At 50.4% G+C, this 18896-nt stretch overlaps 1 protein-coding gene across 1 annotated transcript in view; it reads left to right on the top strand.

The window, feature by feature from the left end:
• CRACR2A (calcium release activated channel regulator 2A) overlaps positions 1-17844 on the top strand; it is a 125150-nt gene extending 107306 nt beyond the window's left edge. Inside the window, 3 exon segments of the mRNA XM_070371756.1 lie at positions 3087-3188; positions 5833-5909; positions 7647-17844. Of these exon segments, the coding sequence (XP_070227857.1) occupies positions 3087-3188; positions 5833-5909; positions 7647-7731 (264 nt within the window). The 3' untranslated portion in view covers positions 7732-17844.
• The last annotated feature ends 1052 nt before the right edge of the window (positions 17845-18896 follow it).

The following is an 18896-nucleotide window of genomic DNA, read 5'->3' as shown; positions in this document are numbered from 1 at the left end:
AGGGGATCTTCCCGACCCAGGGATCAAACCTGCGTCTCCTGCATTGCAGGCAGATTCTTTACCATCTGAGCTGCTAGGGAAGCCCCATGTGACCTTACCAACATCTATAGAAACATCCACAGACATTGAGTGGCTGCAGACTTAGGCACCGAAGGAGGTGTTCCTCGGACTTTCAAAAGAAAGTATCACTTCATCTGATGGGTCATTAGGAGCATCTTTGTTCAAGCAGTGGACGGACAGGCGGCAGCTAGTTAGGTAGGTGAATGACATAAAGTGTAGGCAGAGGGCTCAAGTGTTGAGGTTCAAGTCAGAGAGGGCCTTGAGACCCCAGCCCAGCCCCAACTCCTCCCATGTTGGAGACGGATCTAGGGCAGAGTGAGGACACCTGGCTGCCCATGATGGGTAGCACGGGCCGTGGCCTTACGTATGTTCTGACTTTTTTTTTGCTGCATCTTTGGAGATAGGCCTAGTTCTCCTACATCACAGGGCCCACGGAGGAGAAGTGAGGGGCCAGAGAGTTTGTGTAGGAGGAGAACACTGCAAAGAGCAGAAACCACCACTCCAGCTGGGGCCTGGGCTTTTTTTTTTTTCTCCTGCTCCTTCTAAACTCTTTCATCTTTATTTTTATTTTTCAGCCAGGAATCGTTTTAGGAAAGAAGGCCACTTTCCTTTTTCAGGGGCAGCTCTGCTGCTCGTGGTGCAGGTGCTAGGCTGCCTGTTCCTACCTCATCCCGTTTGGTCATTCAGGACCCAGGGAGAAAAACCAGCCATTTCCAGTAACAATATCAGACTCCAGGCTAGAATCCCACCGTGCGATTTCAAGTCTGATGCTCTTATTTTCACAGAGTTTCCACATCGAGAAATCCCAGCAGCCTTAAGTCATTTCTCACACACCCATCTACAAATATCTCTCACATGTGCTCCAAACAACAAGGCTTTTGGCTCGTTTTCCTGCTTCTTCCTCTTTTGTTCCTTTTCTGTGAAAAACTGTTTGCAAGAGTTTCTGTGGGACAAAACAGGTGAGACTGGGGGGCATTGCTGGTCCCTGAAGTCTGGTTAAGAGGGAGTCTGGTGGACCCTGCATGCAGCCATGAGCATTTCTTACACACAGATACCTGGAATGTGGCAGAGCCTGCCCAGCACACACACCAACATGTGCACAAGTCAACCTACTTCCGATGTCTCGGAGGACACTTTAAGATCCTGGAGTGCCTCGAGTCATCATTCGTCCCACCATGGATATGCAGAAATACTGCCTTCAGAGAGTTCTGGTTAATGAGACAGTAGATAGCAGAGGAGCTTCTCAGGTGGCTCAGTGGTAAAGAACCCGCCTGCCAATGCAGGAGACCCGGGTTCAGTCCCTGGGTGGGGAAGCTCCCCTGGAGAAAGAAATGGCACCCCACTCCAGTACTCTTGCCTGGAAAATCCCGTGGACAGAGGAGCCTGGTGGGCTGCAGTCCATGGGGTCGAGAAGAGTTGGACACGACTGAGCAACTTCCCTTTCACTTTTCACTTTCATGCTTTGAAGAAGGAAGTGGCACCCCACTCCAGTGTTCTTGCCTGGAGAATCCCAGAGACGAGGGAGCCTGGTGGACTGCCGACTATGGGGTCACACAGAATTGGACACGACTGAAGCGACTTAGCAGCAGCAGCAGCAAAGTAGCAGAGGTCATTGGAAATAAGAACTTAGAGCCAAAGATTTGAGAAAGGTGATCCATATACTAAAGGATGGGTCTTCATAATACTGACTTTACTGGATGTTATTTTGGATTCTCTGAGCTCTAACGTTCTCATTTAATCAATGAGAATTTTTTCACTACTGAACTTCAATAAAAAGGAATGTGTACACTGAGGAACCAGGGAGGCTTCATTTCAAATGTGATGACATTTAAACTTCTGTAGGAGTCCTGTCGGAGGGACCGTGGACATTTGCTTGACCGGGTCTAGGGTAAGGCAGCTGAACTGTTGGTGACGCTGTAACCACTGGCTGACTTCTGGAATCCCACGGCTCTCTCTACTTTGTGAAACACAGAGCTGCAGTGAATAACTAGTTGTTACCAAATTATGATGAAAAGCCCCTAATTAAATATCTCACAGAACAAAAATAACAACCTGAGTGAATGTGAACATTACCGCATTGACTCAGTCTCTGTGTGTCTTGGGCCCTTGGGGTGCAGGAACTCTTGGGTGCAGGGAACCTGGGGTGTAAGAACCCTGGGGAGCAAGGACCCTGGACGGCAGGGATCCCAGGGTGCAGGGACCTGGGGTGCAAAGAGCTTGGGAGTGTAGGGAACCTGGGATGCAGGGACCCTGGAGTGCAGGGACCCCAGTGTGCAGAGACCCTGGAGTGCAGGGATCCTGGGGTGCAAGTCCCCAGCTGATACATCACAGCTGCTGGAGGAGTAAATAGGGTTGAGCCCTCGAATTAACCTGTTATTTTGGCCCATGAACTGTGGGTGCTCCAGCCCCCATTCTTCCTGATTGGGACTTCTTCAGAGCCAGGGTACCCAGGACAGGGATCCCTGTGGGGTGACCTCCAGGGAAGCACACGACAGCCATGTATTGGGCACTGTGGGCCCAGGACCATGAGTTGGACCCGGACCCATCCTTAGAGGAGCAATGTGCCAAGTTCAAGGTCCCCGGAGGTGCCACTGCTGGCAGCATAGTCCCTGGACCACCTCCTAAGCCCATCACAGTAACTCCTTGTTCATTCGGTCATGTCGACCAAATCTGGTCACTTGGGAATGCCCGTGGGGACTGTGTACAGACCCTTATTTTATCAGCATCAGCTGTGCCCTTGTTCTACTCCAGCTAGGACCCGAGGAGCAGGCTGGAGGAGGGGGGTCCCTGCACAGAGGACTGGGAGGCATCAGAGGCAGCCTCAGGCACTCACAGAAGCCCAGCAAACTAAGGCTCTGAAAGACTGAGGTCCCCTCTCTGCTCTGGGCTGACTGTCTTATCACCTAACCTCTGTGGCAGCAGAGAGTTTGCAAGCCACTTTGAGTCTTTGCAGCCAGTGTTTTCACCTGCCCTTCCAGGTTCTCCTTAAAGATGTATCTCTCAGTTGGGGATTATCTTTTCCACAGGAAGCTGTGGGAGACCGCATTCCTGTTCTTCTGCTGGCCAACAAAATTGACAATGAGAAAGAGCGGGAAGTGCCGCGAGGCCTGGGGGAGCAGCTGGCCAAGGTGAGGGGCGAGCATCCCATCTCTCTGGACGGGGAGGGACCCCAGGGGGGTCATGCATGTGCCCAGAGCCGGGCTGGGATCCTTCTTGGAGAGGCCCCTGGGAAGGAAGCAAGTGGGCCAGATGGTGTCCTGGCATCGGGGGGCAGTCCAGCTGCTGTGCATGTGGAACTTTCTGCAGAGAACCAAGGTTGCAAGACAGACTTGCCTTGGGTGTGGGGCATTTCCCAAATCCTCTTCCTTGAAACTCAGAATTATGAATCTTCAGAGGCTGCAGCTGTGCACGCATTCAGCCATGTCCGCCTCATGACCCCATGGACTGTAGCCACCAGGCTCCTCTGTCCATGGGATTCTCCAGGCAAGAACACTGGAATGAGTTGCCATTTCCTCCTCCAGGAGATCTTCCCGACCCAGGGATCAAACCCCAGTCTGCCTTCGTCTCCCGAATCTGCCTGTGATGCAGGAGACACAGGCAGATTTTTTACCTAAAAGCCATCGGGGAAGCCCAAACCGTCCGCTAGGAGGAGGTTCCTTATTTCAGTCCCCCAGGCGATCCTTGAGTTCCATCCATCCATGTTTCTTGACTTGGTCGCCTTCACAGATGACGCGCTCACTCCCCGCCAGGCCATGTGCTCTTCCTTGGAGAGTGTTCTTCCTGTTAGAGCATTCCTCTTTCCCACCAAGACTGAGCCTCCAAGCTGCAGACAAACTCAGACAAACTCCAGACAAACTCAGGGCAGGCCCTGCAAAGCCGACCATTAAAATAAGCACCAGCCCCCTCGCCCAAGCGGAGGACCAATGTGGCTCGAAGGAAATCAGGCAGCAACACAAACCACGCTCGCTCTTGGCAGCCTGCTTTCCCTTGGAGCAGATTCTAGGAACCGTGTGTCTGTGGAGCTAGTGCTCTGCAGCACCAGGATTCCATAAATCTTGGTGTGCTTGCTCGAGACAGGGACTTATGGCCTCTGGGGCTGGGCAGGCAGGCACAGGGGTGAGATTCACGGGAGGAGGAGGAGGAGGAAGGTCCGGCAGCTGTGTGGTCAGCGGGCAGCTGCATGTCCCTGGGCCACATCCGCAATTCCAGGTCCAAAGAGCTCCAAACACAAAGGTTTTTTTGTGTTTCATTTGTCAGAAGAACCTGACCAGGACTGCGGTTGGGACTTTTTATGGTTTTTGTTTACTTCACTTTGAATGAATATTCAAATGCTTCATTGAAGAAATAGTAATATATTTGATTATAGGGTGCTGTTGTACATCCACAGAGGCTATTATGTAATATATATTATGGACAAGTATTATCTTTCTTCTCCTTATTTCTGGGTTTTCCTGGTGGCTCAGATGGTAAAGAATCTGCCTGCAATGCGGGAGACCCAGGTTTCATCCCTGGGTCTGGAAGATCCCCTGGAGAAAGGAATGGCAACTCACTGCAGTATTCTTGCCTGGAGAAAGTCATGGACAGAGGTTACAGTCCATGGGGTCGCAAAGAGTTAAACACAACTGAGCAACTAACACTATTATCTTTCTAAAACAAAAATTCTGGATTTCGAAATACACCTGGATCCAAGGAGTTTGATTAAGGAACTGCAGATCTGTATTTTTATCATTCCGTTTTATTTTTCTTTCTTTCTTTCTGTAAGTGCAAAAAAGAGAAGGCCCGGAGAAGTTAAGTGATCTGTTCCGTCATTACCCGTCCTCAGTGGTGGGGTCGGGACTTGAAGCTAAGGGGCAAATCGTGTCTTCCAGTTCCAGGTCTACGTGCTCCCCCCACCCCCACCATGGAGCCTTCATCCTTCCATGGACTGAAGGGGAGTCAGGACAGAGGTGTGCAGGGACCAGACCAGGCGAAGGCAGAGGACAGAGCTGGACCAGCATTCTTGGGGCCTCCTGATCTGTGGCTATGGACGCATCTGCACCCAGCTGCCTGTCCCCCAGGGTGGCAGCCTCCAGGGCTCCTGCCAGATGCCATTAGCATTGTCATTAACAAAGCAGGAAGCCTGTTAATGGGAGTGATAAATGGAATAGAATGAGCCTTGGCCAAACCCCCTGTCCCCACACTTACAGTCCACCCTCTGCCTGGTGAGGTGACGGACAGTTGTCCTGTGGCCCCAGGGTCCTGTACCCCAGGGCCAACAGCACGGGCAGCCGGAGTGTGCGTTAGCTGGTATGTGAATTATTAATAACTGTGCCCGTGTGCCAGGGAAAGCGAGCTGCTGGGAGCCCGGCGGAGACCTGAACAGGCTCACCCACCATTTGTACCCTCTCGAGCCTCAGTTTCCCTGCCTGTAAAGCAGGAAGGATGTCACCCACTCTGGCCTCTGTCTGAGTCTTGGCCTGCATTGCAGGCTGGTGTGAGAAGAAAAAGGAGCCCGTACACCCCAGACAGCAATTCCAGAAAGCGTGAAGCACTAAGGCAGCGGCATAGGTTGTGTTGTTTTAAAGTTCTTATGGCTCCTCTGGGAGATGGTTCCGGAACCTGCATCCGTCAGGGAGCCCGAGGGACAGAACTCAGCCTGGTACAGAGTAGGGAGGGCTCGCGAGGAAGTGAAGGTGTGGCAGGTGTAGACGGGCATTCTCCCCCCACCCAAGGCTCCCTCCATCCCACCCCTCCCCACAACTCTTCTTCATGCCCTCTGTCCTCTGATTCCAGGAACACGACCTGATCTTCTACGAATGCAGCGCCTATTCTGGTCACAACACGGAAGAGCCTGTGCTCCATCTGGCCAGGTAATGAGACGCTACTCAGTTGGTGTCTCTGTGTCCTAAACCCCCTCTGTCTGTCTGAGCCATCTGGGTAGAGGGGCTGGAGCCCTAGGCCTTTGTGTGGGACCCCAGGGTCAGGAACAGACCTCTGAAACACCATGACAAAAAGAGAGCCTCCTTGCCTGTCACCCGCCCCATCGCCACCCCCCCCCCCACCGCAGTCTTTGTCTTCAGAGTCTTAACGGCTGCCAGCCATTTCCCAGAGATCCTCTTTTTAAATGCAAATGCTTTGGGAAAGGTCAGATCAGAGGCCCTTCAATGCTGCCTAATGTTTTACCAAGGATTAGTTGGCAGCCAGCTGGCTTATACTGTGGACTCCTGTTGGAGGGGGAGGGGAGCCAAGGAGAGGGGCTGCGATGGGGGACACAGAGGTGCCCTAGAAGACAGCGCTCAAAGAACTGGTGCTGTGAGCCTCTACCTACACCAAGACTAAGGAGACAGGACCACACAGGCCCCAGTCTCAATCCTTGGGCATTCACTCATTCATCTATCTAGGCATCCATCCATTGCTCTGTCCATCCCTTCATCCCTCACTCCATCCCTCCATCCATCCAGCCATCCATCTACCCACCCACCCACCCACCCATCCATCAACCCATCCATCCATCCATTCATCTCTTCATCTCTCCATCCATCCATCCATCTGTCCATCCACCCCCCATCCATCCGTCCATCCCTCCCTCCACCCATCCATCCATCCCTCCCTCCCTCCATCCATCCATCCATTTGTCCATCCATCCATCCCTCCCTCCCTCCATCCAGCCATCCATTTGTCCATCCACCCATCCCCATCCATCAACCCACCCAGCAGACACTGATTAGTGCTTATGTCATGCTGAGTATTCATTCTGGAGCATCTAAAAGATATATATATATTTTTTTTTAATAATTAAGAGCACAGAACAACTTATTTGGTGCACTGGAGACATTGTGGAGATATGAAAGACCTAGAGATTTGTGGGGAAAACTCTAGGCTTTTCTCTGCCACTGATTCCCAGGGCAAGTTGCCCTGCCTGCCAGGGTTTTGCCTCCAACATGGGAACATCCATCCTACCTTCTTTGCTCTTATGTGAAAATCGGTAGAGATGCTTCCGGTGAAAGTTCTTGGAGAATATAAAGCAGGGATAAGGTCCCTGACACTATTTTTGATCCTTCACCTCTCATAGTTAATCTGGAGCTCTGGCCACATGGGAAGCCCTTGCTCAGTCGTGTCCGACTCTTTGCAACCCCATGGACTGTAGCCTACCAGGTTCCTCTGTCCAAGGGATTTTCCAGGCAATAGTACTGGAGTGGATTGCCATTTCCTTCTCCACTCCATAAAGTTAATAACCAATAAATATAATGTTTGAGCCTCTGCTGGGTTGCTGGGTACTATGATAAGCTTCAGAGACACAGAGACAAAGGATACAGTCTCTGTCATCAGCGTCTCACTCTCTGCTAAGAAGTAGCGATGGGACTGTAACAGAGGAAGGACCCAAGTGCTACCAGGGGCACTTACATTATCCAGAGCATCAGGGGAGGCTGCCTGGAGGAGGTGTTGTGAAAGATCCATACTGATTACAACTCTAGCTTTACAAATCACTGTTGTGCACCTGTGCCCGGCCCAGGGGAGACTTGGAACACTGTCTCTGATGCTCTTGAGAGGCTGGGTCTGTCCCAGCAGCTCCTCTGCTGCTGACCCTCCACCTTCCCCTCCCCCAGGATCCTCAAGGAGCAAGAAGACACAGTGAGGGAAGACACCATTCAGGTTGACCGCCCTGCCAAGAAGAAAGCCTGCTGCGGCTGATACGCGCCTCGCAGGGCTCCCGCCGGGACCTGAGGCCACGGGGCCGCCCTGCCTCCTGCACACGGGCTCCTGCGCAGATGCCCCTGCCAAGACCCAGTGGGCCTTAGTCTCCATCGGCGATGGGCCCCCCTCCACTGTGGAAGGAAAGCACAGCCCCAAGGACAGCTGCTCTCTGGGCGTCTCGGGGTCTCTCCCTCTCTTCTCTGTCTGGACCCAGGTGTCGCTACCATCCTTCCTTCTCCCCCAGCTTGGTTTCCTGGGGGAACGGACAGATGGGCTTTTCCAGAAAAGCCACCCCGTGCCTTCTCCACCTCCCTTCTCCCCACCCTGCCCTTAGGAGCCTGGCACTGAGGTTGCCATGGCAACTGTGCAGGGCAGACTGGCAGCTTCCTGTAGGTCAAAGACACGGGACTGGGCAATGCTGGGCGATCAGTCCAGCCTCAGAGCCTGTTCTCTGGATGCCAGTGGACACCCTTGGCATGTGCTTCATTGGCCTTGAGGTGCCCGTGGGTGCTGAGTCCATCAAACTGAGATACCTGCTTCCTGTTCCACCCTCACCCCCAGGGGACCTGCTCCTTCCCCAGCTTCAGGGCCCCTCTTTTCTCAGCAGCCGCCTGGCCTCTGTGTTTATCCCTGTGGGTTCTTTGGAGCTGCGCCTTACAAAAGCCACAGCCTTCTTCCCCACCGGCCACCTGCTCCCCCGACTCCTCAGGGTGGACTCTGGGTGATAAATGTACGCTGGGGTCAGGGAGTGGGCTGACCAACTGCTTAACTTCAGCGAGGAGATGAAAAGAAAACCTGGGCAACAAAACCAGCTGCTGCTAAACAGAGTGACCATGTCTGAGGGTATCAGCAAGGTACATAGAGCCATGTAAAAGCCATTTTCTGAATGTTTCTCAAAATAGCTCTTCAAGAATTGTACCTGATGATTATTGGGGTAGATTGACAGGCAGGCAGGAGGCCCAACATCGGGTCTGTAGTTACTGACTTCATTTTATTTTACTTTTCTAGAAAGCTATATTTTTTTCAAGTGTGGCTGTGATGTTGACATTTGGGGGGTTCTGAGCAGTGAGCAAAGGGTAGCTGCCAGCTTTGGCACCCCTGTGACAGCCCCTGAACAGGGCACTTGAACGAAGGACACTGATCTGGGCTGGTGTGTGGTCCGTTCCGCTGGGTTCTGAGGTCCCACCCCTTGGCAGTGCTCCAGCATCACTGACTAGCATCTGAGGCTGGCAAGGGCACTCTCACCCTGAGTGGAAACTTGGAAGCAAAGATAATAAACATCACTGCTGCTGACCATTCTAGGGCTAGACCCCGGCCCCACATAGGAGAGTGGGTGATGTCCACATGCTGTTGGGGCATGCAGGAAGGGAGGGGACAGAAAGAGTCTGCAAGCCACCAAGAAGATGATTCAAGAAAGCTGCACACAGCCAGCTGGGCAGGGTAGGGGGCAGTCACTGGCCAAGAGCTCCCAAGGGTGTGCCTATGGCCTCCTGCCCAGATCGGCCAGAGGGTCAGAGACCACAGGCCACAGGCAAGCGCCAGCTTCCTTTGTTCAGGCTTTCTCTCTCGTCCACCTTTGTAGGCACCTGGGAGCCCCCGGAGGGTGGGTGACAAGAGCCAGCACTGAATGCCAGGAGGGACCCAGGACCTTGAGCAGTCCTGCTCCCTCCTGGGCCTCCGTGGCATCAGTAACATTAGGGCTCTGGGGACTCTTCCTGCTCAGAGGGCTTGTGTTCATCATCTGATGGGCTCTGGCCCCCAGCCCCAGTGTGGGGGACTCACAGGAGGTCCTTTCCCTAAGAGAGGGTACTGCCAGTGTCTCACTAGTGAGATGGTCACCAGCAGTGTCTGTATGTGACATGTCTGTGTGTCTGTGTGTGTGCCTTTATCTGCAGCCCCTTGTCCCTAGCTTGGGTTTCAAGTAGGGTGGGATAACCCTAGTGCCTGGGCTTTCAGCCCATGGGGTGAATCCTCACCAGCCCTCAAGGATCCAGGCAGAGAGAGGGGCAGGAAGGTGGTCAGGCCTCTGCGGCTCCCTTCTCCACGCCCAGCTGAGAAAACATGATGTATGGGGACTTTGTAGAGACTCTGAGAACTTCCGTGCCCCCGGATCTCAGTTGCCCCCTACCCCACTATTCCTTTAAAGCAAGACTGTTGAACACCAGCCCGGCCCAGAGCCTAGCACAGGGTGGCAGCAAAGCCTCCCAGCTCTAGCCCCTTGCAGCAGGAATAGCTCTGAGCAAGTCACTGAAGCAGGTTTCCTATGTGTCTGTGGACAGGAGGTTTCCACGTGGACCTCTAGGAATGCTTCGGGTACGGTGGGAGGCAGCATGTGTGACGTGCCTGGAACACTTAGGTGCTGACAAGCAGGGGCTACTGTCACTGTCAAGCTCGAGTTTCTGCCCAGAACATTTGCCTCGCTTCGGTTTCAGATTCAGCACCAGCCAACACTAAGCGTCTTCCCGTCACTGGGCGCCTCCCAGACACCTCCTTGTTTTTGTTTCTGCTTGTCCAGTTCTTTGCTCGACTCTGAGCTCGTGTCTGGTGTGACCTCCTGGCTCTGCCCATCTTTGTCCTGGGGGCTTCCTGGTTTTCTACTCAGACCGCATCCCACCACATTCCCTCCCTGCCATGGTGCTCCCAGTGCCTGCCCAGGGATGCCCTGTGCTCCCAGTGCCTGCCCAGGGATGCCCTGTGCTCCCAGTGCCTACCCAGGGATGCCCTGTGCTTATCACCATCTCTGGCCTCATGCTGGCCGCTCCCATTCTGACTGCTTGGACCTCTCCCGGGTCTGCTGCTGCCTCTGGCCACGAACTCCAGCACCAAACCAACACCCTGGTGGCTTTGCTCCTTGTCCAGCACTCATTTCCCCTTTGGGGTCTTTTCTGTTCCTCCTGGCTCTCTCCCGCCTCTCCTCTGCCCTGTCCTGCTCTTTCCCCAGTGTTCATACCTCTGCCCAATCTTGGACGCCCCTCCAGCCTCCCCTCGCCCAGGTCTGCTCCAGGCCACACCTGCATCCTCCATCACAGACGGCTCAACCCTTGGTTTCTGTCACTAGCAAGCCCTACTCCAAAGGATCTTAAAACAGTTTCAGCTAAGGTGTTCATGCCCATGGTGTTCAGGGCCGTATCTGTATTTTAACAAAGAACTCTAAGAAAGGCATACTTTAACCCAAAGGAATAAATCCCTAGCAGACTATTAAGCACCATAATGGTTTATGGGGTCAAATATTTAAGACAGCGCTGCTTCTCCTGTTCTCCTCCTAAAGATCAGTTTGCTTCATGTACTTTCGGGCTCTAAGTTCCTGTATGTTTATAATTGTTTTGTCTTCCTGATGGTTGGACCCTCTATCATCATAAAATGTGCTTCTTTGTCTTTAGTCACGATTTTTGCCCTAGAGACTGTTTTGTCTGATGTTCGTGTGGCCACTCGGGCCCTTTTGGTGGATACATCCCCTGAATGGCATATCTTCTCTGTCCTTTTACCTTCAGCCTATTTGTGTCCTTGAACCTAAAGTGGGTCTCTCGTAGACAGCATGTAGATGGAGTCACGTTTCCTTTTCTTCCAATCTCTGCCTTTTAACTGGAGAGTTTAATCTGTTTATATTTAATGTGATGGGTAAAGTATGATTTACATCAGCCATTTTGCCGTTTCTGTATTTCACGTGTCTTTTTTGTCCCTGTATTCCTCCACTACTGCCTTCCTTTGTGTTAGTTATTTTCTAGTGTACAACTGTAATTCTCTTGTAATTTTATCTACAATGTGTAATTTATTTGTTTTCTTGGTGGTTGCCCCGAGGGTCACCATTAATATCTCAATTTGTTACAGTTTGGATTAATAATGACTTAATTCCAATAGTATAAAAAATTTATTCCTATATAATTCCATTCCACCCTCCTTTTTGTTGTTATTATTATAAATTACATCTTTATACATTTTATGCCCATCAACATAGATGTTTATTTATTGTTTTATGCAGTTGCCTTTTAAGTCAGAAAAAAGGAGTTACAAATGAAAAATATGTTTATATCATCTTTACTTATGTAATTTTTTTTTACCAGTGCTCGTTACTTTTTCATGTTGATTGAAGTTGCTATTTAGTGTCCTTTATTTCTGTAGTAGTTTTTGTAGGGCAAGTCTGCTACAGATACACTCTCAATTTTGTTTATCCAGAAATGTCTGATTTATCCTTCACTTTTAAAAGATAGTTTGACCAGATATAGAACCTTTGATTGACGGTGTTTCTTCCCTGTCACTACTTTGACTTTACCATCCCGATGTTTCTGGCCACCATAGTTTCTGATGAGAAGCCAGCTGTTCATCTTATTAAGGATCATTTGTATGTGATGAGTTGCTTGTTTCTTGCTGCTTTCAAAGCTCTTTGTCTTTCAATAGTTTGATTCTTATGGGTCTAGCAATAGACCCCTTTGAGTTTATCCTACTTGCAGTTGGGCTGAGTTTCTTGAATGTATAAATTAATGGCTTTCAACAAGTTTGGGGAGTTTTTGGTTATTATTTCTTTAAATAGTCTTTCTGCCCCTCTACCCCCTCCCTTCCTTCTAGGGCCCTGTTATACATATATTGGCATGCTTTATGGTGTCTCACAGGTTTCTGAGGTTCTGTTCATTTTTCTTTATTTTTTTAAAGTTGTGTTCCTAGGACCAGATAATCTCAATTGCCTTGTCTTCAAGCCCACTAATTCTTTCTTCTGCCTGCTCAGATATGCTATCAGGACCCTCTAGTCAATTTTTCACTGTACTTTTAGTGAATTTTATTATTGTCCTCATCAACTCCACAATTTCTGGTTGCTTCTTTTTTTATAATTTATGTCTTTTATTGATACTCTCTATTTGGTGAGATATTATTCTCATGCTTCCCTTCAGTTATTTAGACATGGCTTCCTGTAGGTCTTTGAACATGTTTTAGATAGCTGATTGACAGTTTCAAAGACCTCTCAGTGGTAGCCATCTGCCCTGTGCACAGGTCGAGCTCTGCTTGCCAGCTCCTGCTGCCTTCCTGCACTTCACCCAACATAACCAGGACTCTGGCCTCATCCCTTAGCCCCACCCTGAACCTCCTGCACAGGGTCTTTCTTCTCTTCTGGATTGGAAGAGGACCTTAACATCAGAAGCTGTTTGGATCTGAGAAGCCCTCCCCTCCACCTGGAGCTTCTGGCCACCCTGATGGAGATGAGATGCTCAAGGAAGTGTTCAGTTCCTTGGGGAAGTGAAGAGAGACCAGGGGTCCTCAGATAGTTGTCCCCTTCCTTCCAGGAATCCAGACATCCCACAAAGCTTCACTCCCAAAGGACAGGTGTGGGAAGATTGCAAATCAGAAGCTTATTTAAAAAGTAGTTTAATTACTTCCAAATCATGAAATCACAGTACATAAGCATATAAAACCCAAGACGTAGGTGGCCTGTTGCTGACAGGCCCTAGGTGTCCTGCCATGTTGTCTTCCCATAGTCTGGGGGACAGAAAGTGGCTCTTCAAATTCCAACCAACTCAGCCAAAATCCATAGTTATGAGCTATTCCCTCCCTCCTCATTGTGGGGTGTGTGTCGGTGGGGAGGAAATGGTGATGTTGGCAGGATATGGGAGCTTTCTAAACCTCCCCACTTCCTATTAATATTTCTATTAATAGACATACTGATCCTCAGCCGTGGCAATAACAAAGAACATTATAACTCCACCCTTCACACAATGCAGGGCAGCCACTTAATCTAAGTGCTCTACATAGGAAGAACCTCCTAGAAGTGATGGGGTTTGGGAAGCCATATGGTGCTCAGCAGAGGACCTGAAGTCAATGTGGAAACTGAGCAGTGTTGGAATAGGCTGGGCTGCTTATCATCCATGGGCAGGACTGCGTCAGGTTCAAGGACTGACCCCCTCAGGGGGCTGGACTTCATCAGGGCTTTGGCTCTGATTCAGAAGTGGTCTTTGCAGGTTCTTGTCACAGCACCAGGAAAGTCCACTGCTCAAAGTATAAGGACTCCTAGGATCAGTGAGGCCTGTGCTGTTATAATGAATTATGACTGGATCCATCTGACCTATAACAATAAATAATACACATAAAAACTCTGCACTGCTAATCAAAAATGCCCAAAGAACATGGACAGAGAGAATGGAATCTTTTTTGACTCGAAAAGAATTAAAGTGTGGTACTCAAGGGGACTCATAATGAGTTTGGATCATGTGACCATGGAACTGGAGTTTGATGAGCACATGTAGCATGAGGTCAAGGGCAGAAGATGGGGGTGCTGGTGCGACATTTGGCCAAGGGTTGCCAGGCTGCTCTGTAAAATTACTGTGTGGTGTTCATTTATACAGAGTAAGGGCACAAACATCCATCTCTGTGGCCTCATGTTGGGTACACTGGCCAGCAGCGTTTGCCTAAAGACCCAGCTGAGAGCAGAGCATCACGAGCACCTGGTGGGTCACTCAGCTGGTCACCTGGACCCTTGTGGCCTGGTAGACCCATGGGTGTGCCTGCTAGTTCCAGTGAGGAGCTGCTTCCAGCTTTAAAACAAAGTGTCCAGGAGCGTTCCAGCTGCTGAGGTCTGATTGCCTTTCAGTCTCTGTGCGGCCCATCAGAGCGTCCATCTCATTGCCCTGAGCTGCCCCGGCTCCCGCTGGCAGTCATCCATGACCCACAGGCAGCTCGACAGCTCAATTTGACTTGGGCTTTGTGCCTCTGAGCATTAAAAGATGCTTCCCTGCTGGCCCTCTTCTTTCCTTGTGTGGAACCAGCCACCTTCACCCAGACAGTCCCCTCCCAAACACTTCCTCTAAAGACCTGTGCAGAGTGCGGACCTGCAGATGTGTGTGTGGCCGTGGGCAGAATCTGGACCCACTTGCTGCTCTGAGCCCCAGCTTCCCAGGCTGTAAAAGAGTTCTCTCTGCCCAGCTACACTCACCGGGCATGGACGGGTCAAAAGAGAACTCTTGGGGACAGTGCTTAGTCAACCAAAAAGTTCCAGACAAATGTTAGTTATTACCTCTGTCTCTCGTGAAGAGATCAGAACAAAACACAATAGGAAAGAGAGAAATCTCACATGCCTGGGTAACTGGGAGAAGCTGGGGTCTCGGGTAAGAGCATTGCTTGTGTCTCTGGGCAAATAGAATAAGGAAACCCTACATATCTCCAAGCTAGAGATGCCGTCCCAGAACAGAACTCTCTGTGTCTTCCTGCCCTCCGTGGACAGTGGACTGGGAGCGGAATCCAGACTCCAGGCTCCCCCCTCCACACTGCCTGCAGGGCTCAGGTCTCAGTCCCTTTTGTATTTATTAGAAACTGGCATGCAACAGACACTGGTTGGGTGGATGGGTGGATTTAAGATTTTAGATATCAATACCACACTCCAGATAGAACCATCTTCACCGGCATGGTTTATGAAACACTTGCACTCTGCGATGAGGCCCAAGTTCTGGCCTTGGAGGGTAGGGAAGGATGGCTGCATGTACTGCTGTGGATGTGCTAATCAATGCTTCAGGATTGTATATTTGAAGATGGTTAAAACTGTAAATGTACATTATGTATATTTTTCTGCGATACATTTTTTGAACAACCTCTTTCACAAACGTTTATGTTCCATGAATGGGTGAAATCTTGGTTCTCTCCAGTGCCAACCACCAAGGCTCTAAGACACATGATGTTTGTTTCAGGCTGTGTCAGGAGATGGGGGATCAGGAGAGGGAAGAAGCTTGCTGACAGCCCTTGAGTGTCAGGGCTCCAAGGGGAGGAAAGACCTAGAAACTCTCGACTGTATATTAGTATGTTGTAAAAACACCATGACAATGATCCCAGCTCCCCTCCCCCAAGGACCTGGAGCCAACCCCACCCCAGCCCACTCTGCCAGCCTCGTTGCCCTTGCCCACCCGAGCACACCCTTCTTTTTAGGAGTTTGACTTCTCCCTCTGGAGATAGCTCCTGGGATAAGGGGATTCCCATACCCCAAATCCCAACAGTAGGCATAACCTGGCCCCAAAATAGGGGCCAGAGTTTGTTGAATGACAAAAAAAAGGAATGGCAAAGTCTTTTGTCTTTCCTGGAATTTTGTCACATCAGGAAATATGCATTCTTACAGCATGGAATATGTTCACTTAGCACCAAGAAATATTTTGGCTTTGCAGAGATTTATGGGTTAAATTTTGAGGTTCCTTGATGGTGGCTCAGATGGTAAAGAATCCGCCTGCAATGCAGGAGACCTGGGTTCAATCCCTGGATTGGGAAGATTTCCTGGAGAAGAGAATGAGTATCCACTCCAGTATTCTTGCCTGGAGAATCCCATGGACAGAGGAGCCTGGTGGGCTACAGTCCATGCATTCTTAAAGAGTCAGACATGACTGAGTGACTAACAATTCCACTTTCATGGGGGTACTTTTATGGTAGGGAAACTAGGAATTGGCACAGAAGGATGGAGTTGGGGAGGGAGCTGAGAACTGTGTTCAGAGGTGAAGGGCTGACTTTGGCATCATACACAGAGAACCAGGTTAGAACCAGTCAGCACAGAGCATGGGGCTGTGACTCATCCCAGGGAAGTTTATCCCAGTGACTGCTGTCCAGCAGAGGAACAGGCTGCCTCGTGAGGTAGTGAGCCCACCAACACGAGAGGCATTCAAGGATATGTTGAGGTCTGCTCTTAGGAGTGCAGGTGAGAAACTAGATACCCTGAATTACTAGGCTCCTACCTCCACCCCCATCAACCCCAAGGGTCTGGGATTCTTTTGAGCTGAGATTGAAGTGAAAGTTTGTAGGATAAGGTGTAACAAAGGCTTCCCTGATAGCTCAGTTGGTAAAGAATCCACCTGCAGTGCGGGAGACCTGGGTTCGATTCCTGGGTCGGGAAGATCTACTGGAGAAGGGATAGGCTACCCACTCTAGGAATCTGGCCTGGAGAACTCCATGGCCTGTATAGTCCATGAGGTCGCAAAGAGTCACACACAACTGAGAGACTTCCACTTTCACTTTAAGGTGCAACAGGGGTCAGGATGCGTTAAACCAGGAGGCTTCCCTGGACCAGAAGAGTGTAGGTCCAATTCATTTCTCCAGTTTCGTTTCCCGCCAACCTTCCCCTCGCCCCCAGTGCATGTCCCCCTCCCTCAGTCCGCAGGGAGAGCACCTGCCTAAAAGCGCCACCGATTCATGGTCCTACAGCTTCCTCAGCAGCACAGGGAGAGGCTCTGGGCCCTCGCCAGCATCCTGCCAGCCCCTCCACTGTGGCAAATGAAATCACCAGCTTCACTCTGCAGATCTATTTAAACCAGCCTTTCATGTCTGATGGATTTAAAAATATGCTAGAAGTCAGCATCTTGAACACAAGAAACACAAACAAGCAGATGAGGCTGCATTTTCCTTCCTCGGTGCCCACCCCGTCCTCTTTCTTTTCTTCCCCCCCTCTCCTGCCCCCTCCCAGAGCAGTTTTCATTCATGAGGCCCATCTCCCATCCCTCCCCTTCGCTCAGTGGCTCTGAAGTCTGCACCCTGAGAGTGGCTGGGTGCCCGAGGAGTCTGGGTTTCCTCCTCAGTGCATAGGAGATAAGAGACAGCGCCCCACAAGTGGGCTGCCCTCACTCCCAGCTCACTCCCTGCCTGGCCGGGCAGACCCCAGAGCAGGACTCACCAAGGTCCTGCCTGTCACAGACAAGGAGCCTGCAGCCTGCTGCCCTGGGGATCACAGCCAGCCTTACTGTCTGGTGCCTTCAGAGCCCCCAAGCTCCCAATAAGCCCCTCATGAGCCCCTTACAGGATGCTGTCACAGCAGGGGCCCCAGTCCTTCCCCAGATAATTCTGGGGCTTCAGCCCACTTTGGTTGAGCTAACCCAATTTTCTTCTGCCGTAATTTAAGCCATATTCTGTTTACTAATCCCTGAACATCATTTCTTTGAGGCTTGATAAGAGGCCCTGCAGGAGGTCCTCCACCTGCAGGCAGGCGGCCGGGATTGCAGGGATTGCAGTGGTCGAATCTGAAGAGATGCTTTCCTGGAAATGGCCCATCCACCGCTCCGCCCCAGCTGCACCAGGAAGGCCAGGCTTCCAACTCCACATTTTTAGTCTCAGAGGCCCATGGAATCTCCTGAGGGATTTGTTTTTATTTTTACCATTTATTTATTTTTGTTTATTCTTCTTTTAATTGGCTTATTTGGCTTGACATTAAAAAATAATTTAAAAATAATGTTTAAAACAGTATCACTGTGTTTCTTTGGCGGGGGAGGCTATTGTTTGGTATCTGTCTAGAATCTTAAAGTTCTTGTTTCATTTTGTTACTTTACCTGTCATAACTGGTGGATTATTTCTTTCAACATACTTGGTTGGTAAGCACTAAGAAAAAAATAATACCAGTGCTTGTCCAAGTCCCCTCACAAGAAATTCTAATTAGAAGTTGAAAGTTCTTTTTTTAAAATGTGTTTAATATTACCATTATCAGCAACAGTAACAGTGGTGTGGAGTAATAGAAAGTGGAAAACCTACCTGTGTGTGAACTAGTCTCAGATCTGCCTGTCTCCATCTTCCACACTCTTTCCTGCCTCCACCTCTGTCTGGATTCCTCCAGAGAATTTTAAAGGGTTCCTCTGTCCACACAGCAGGCCATTAGCGAAGCAGCTGCCTGACAGTGTTCTGAGACCTCCTCAGAAATGCAGAGCCTCTAATCACCAGACCTGGACAGTCAGTGTAGGTGAGCCCTATGCTTAGGGGGCTGGGGGTTGGGGGCTCAAGTGCTACAGTCCTTCATCCTGTGTCTGTGGGTCTACAGCACACGCGGACACACACACACACACACAAAAAACACACACACACAGTCTCTCTCACACACACACATACTCACACTCATACACAAACACACATACACACACACTCATATACACTCATACACATACACACACACACACACACACACATAGACACATACACACACGCACACACACACAGTCTCACACACTCACACTCTTATACATATACACACAAACACGTACACACACGCACATACACACACTCTCGCACACACATAGGCACACACACACACACATTCACACTCATACACACACTCACACACACACACGAATCCACACACTCCACCCATTCCAATTTCATCCCTGGCTCCCTTCCCAACTATCCTACCCCTGATGGTGGGGACAAAGAATGTTCCGGCCCTTTCTGTGAAC

The sequence above is a fragment of the Bos mutus genome, chromosome 5 (assembly GCF_027580195.1).
Source record: "Bos mutus isolate GX-2022 chromosome 5, NWIPB_WYAK_1.1, whole genome shotgun sequence".
In the NCBI taxonomy this organism is placed as follows: Eukaryota; Metazoa; Chordata; class Mammalia; order Artiodactyla; family Bovidae; genus Bos; species Bos mutus.
Note: the sequence above shows the minus strand (reverse complement) of the source record. Positions and strands in the feature narration are given on the sequence as shown.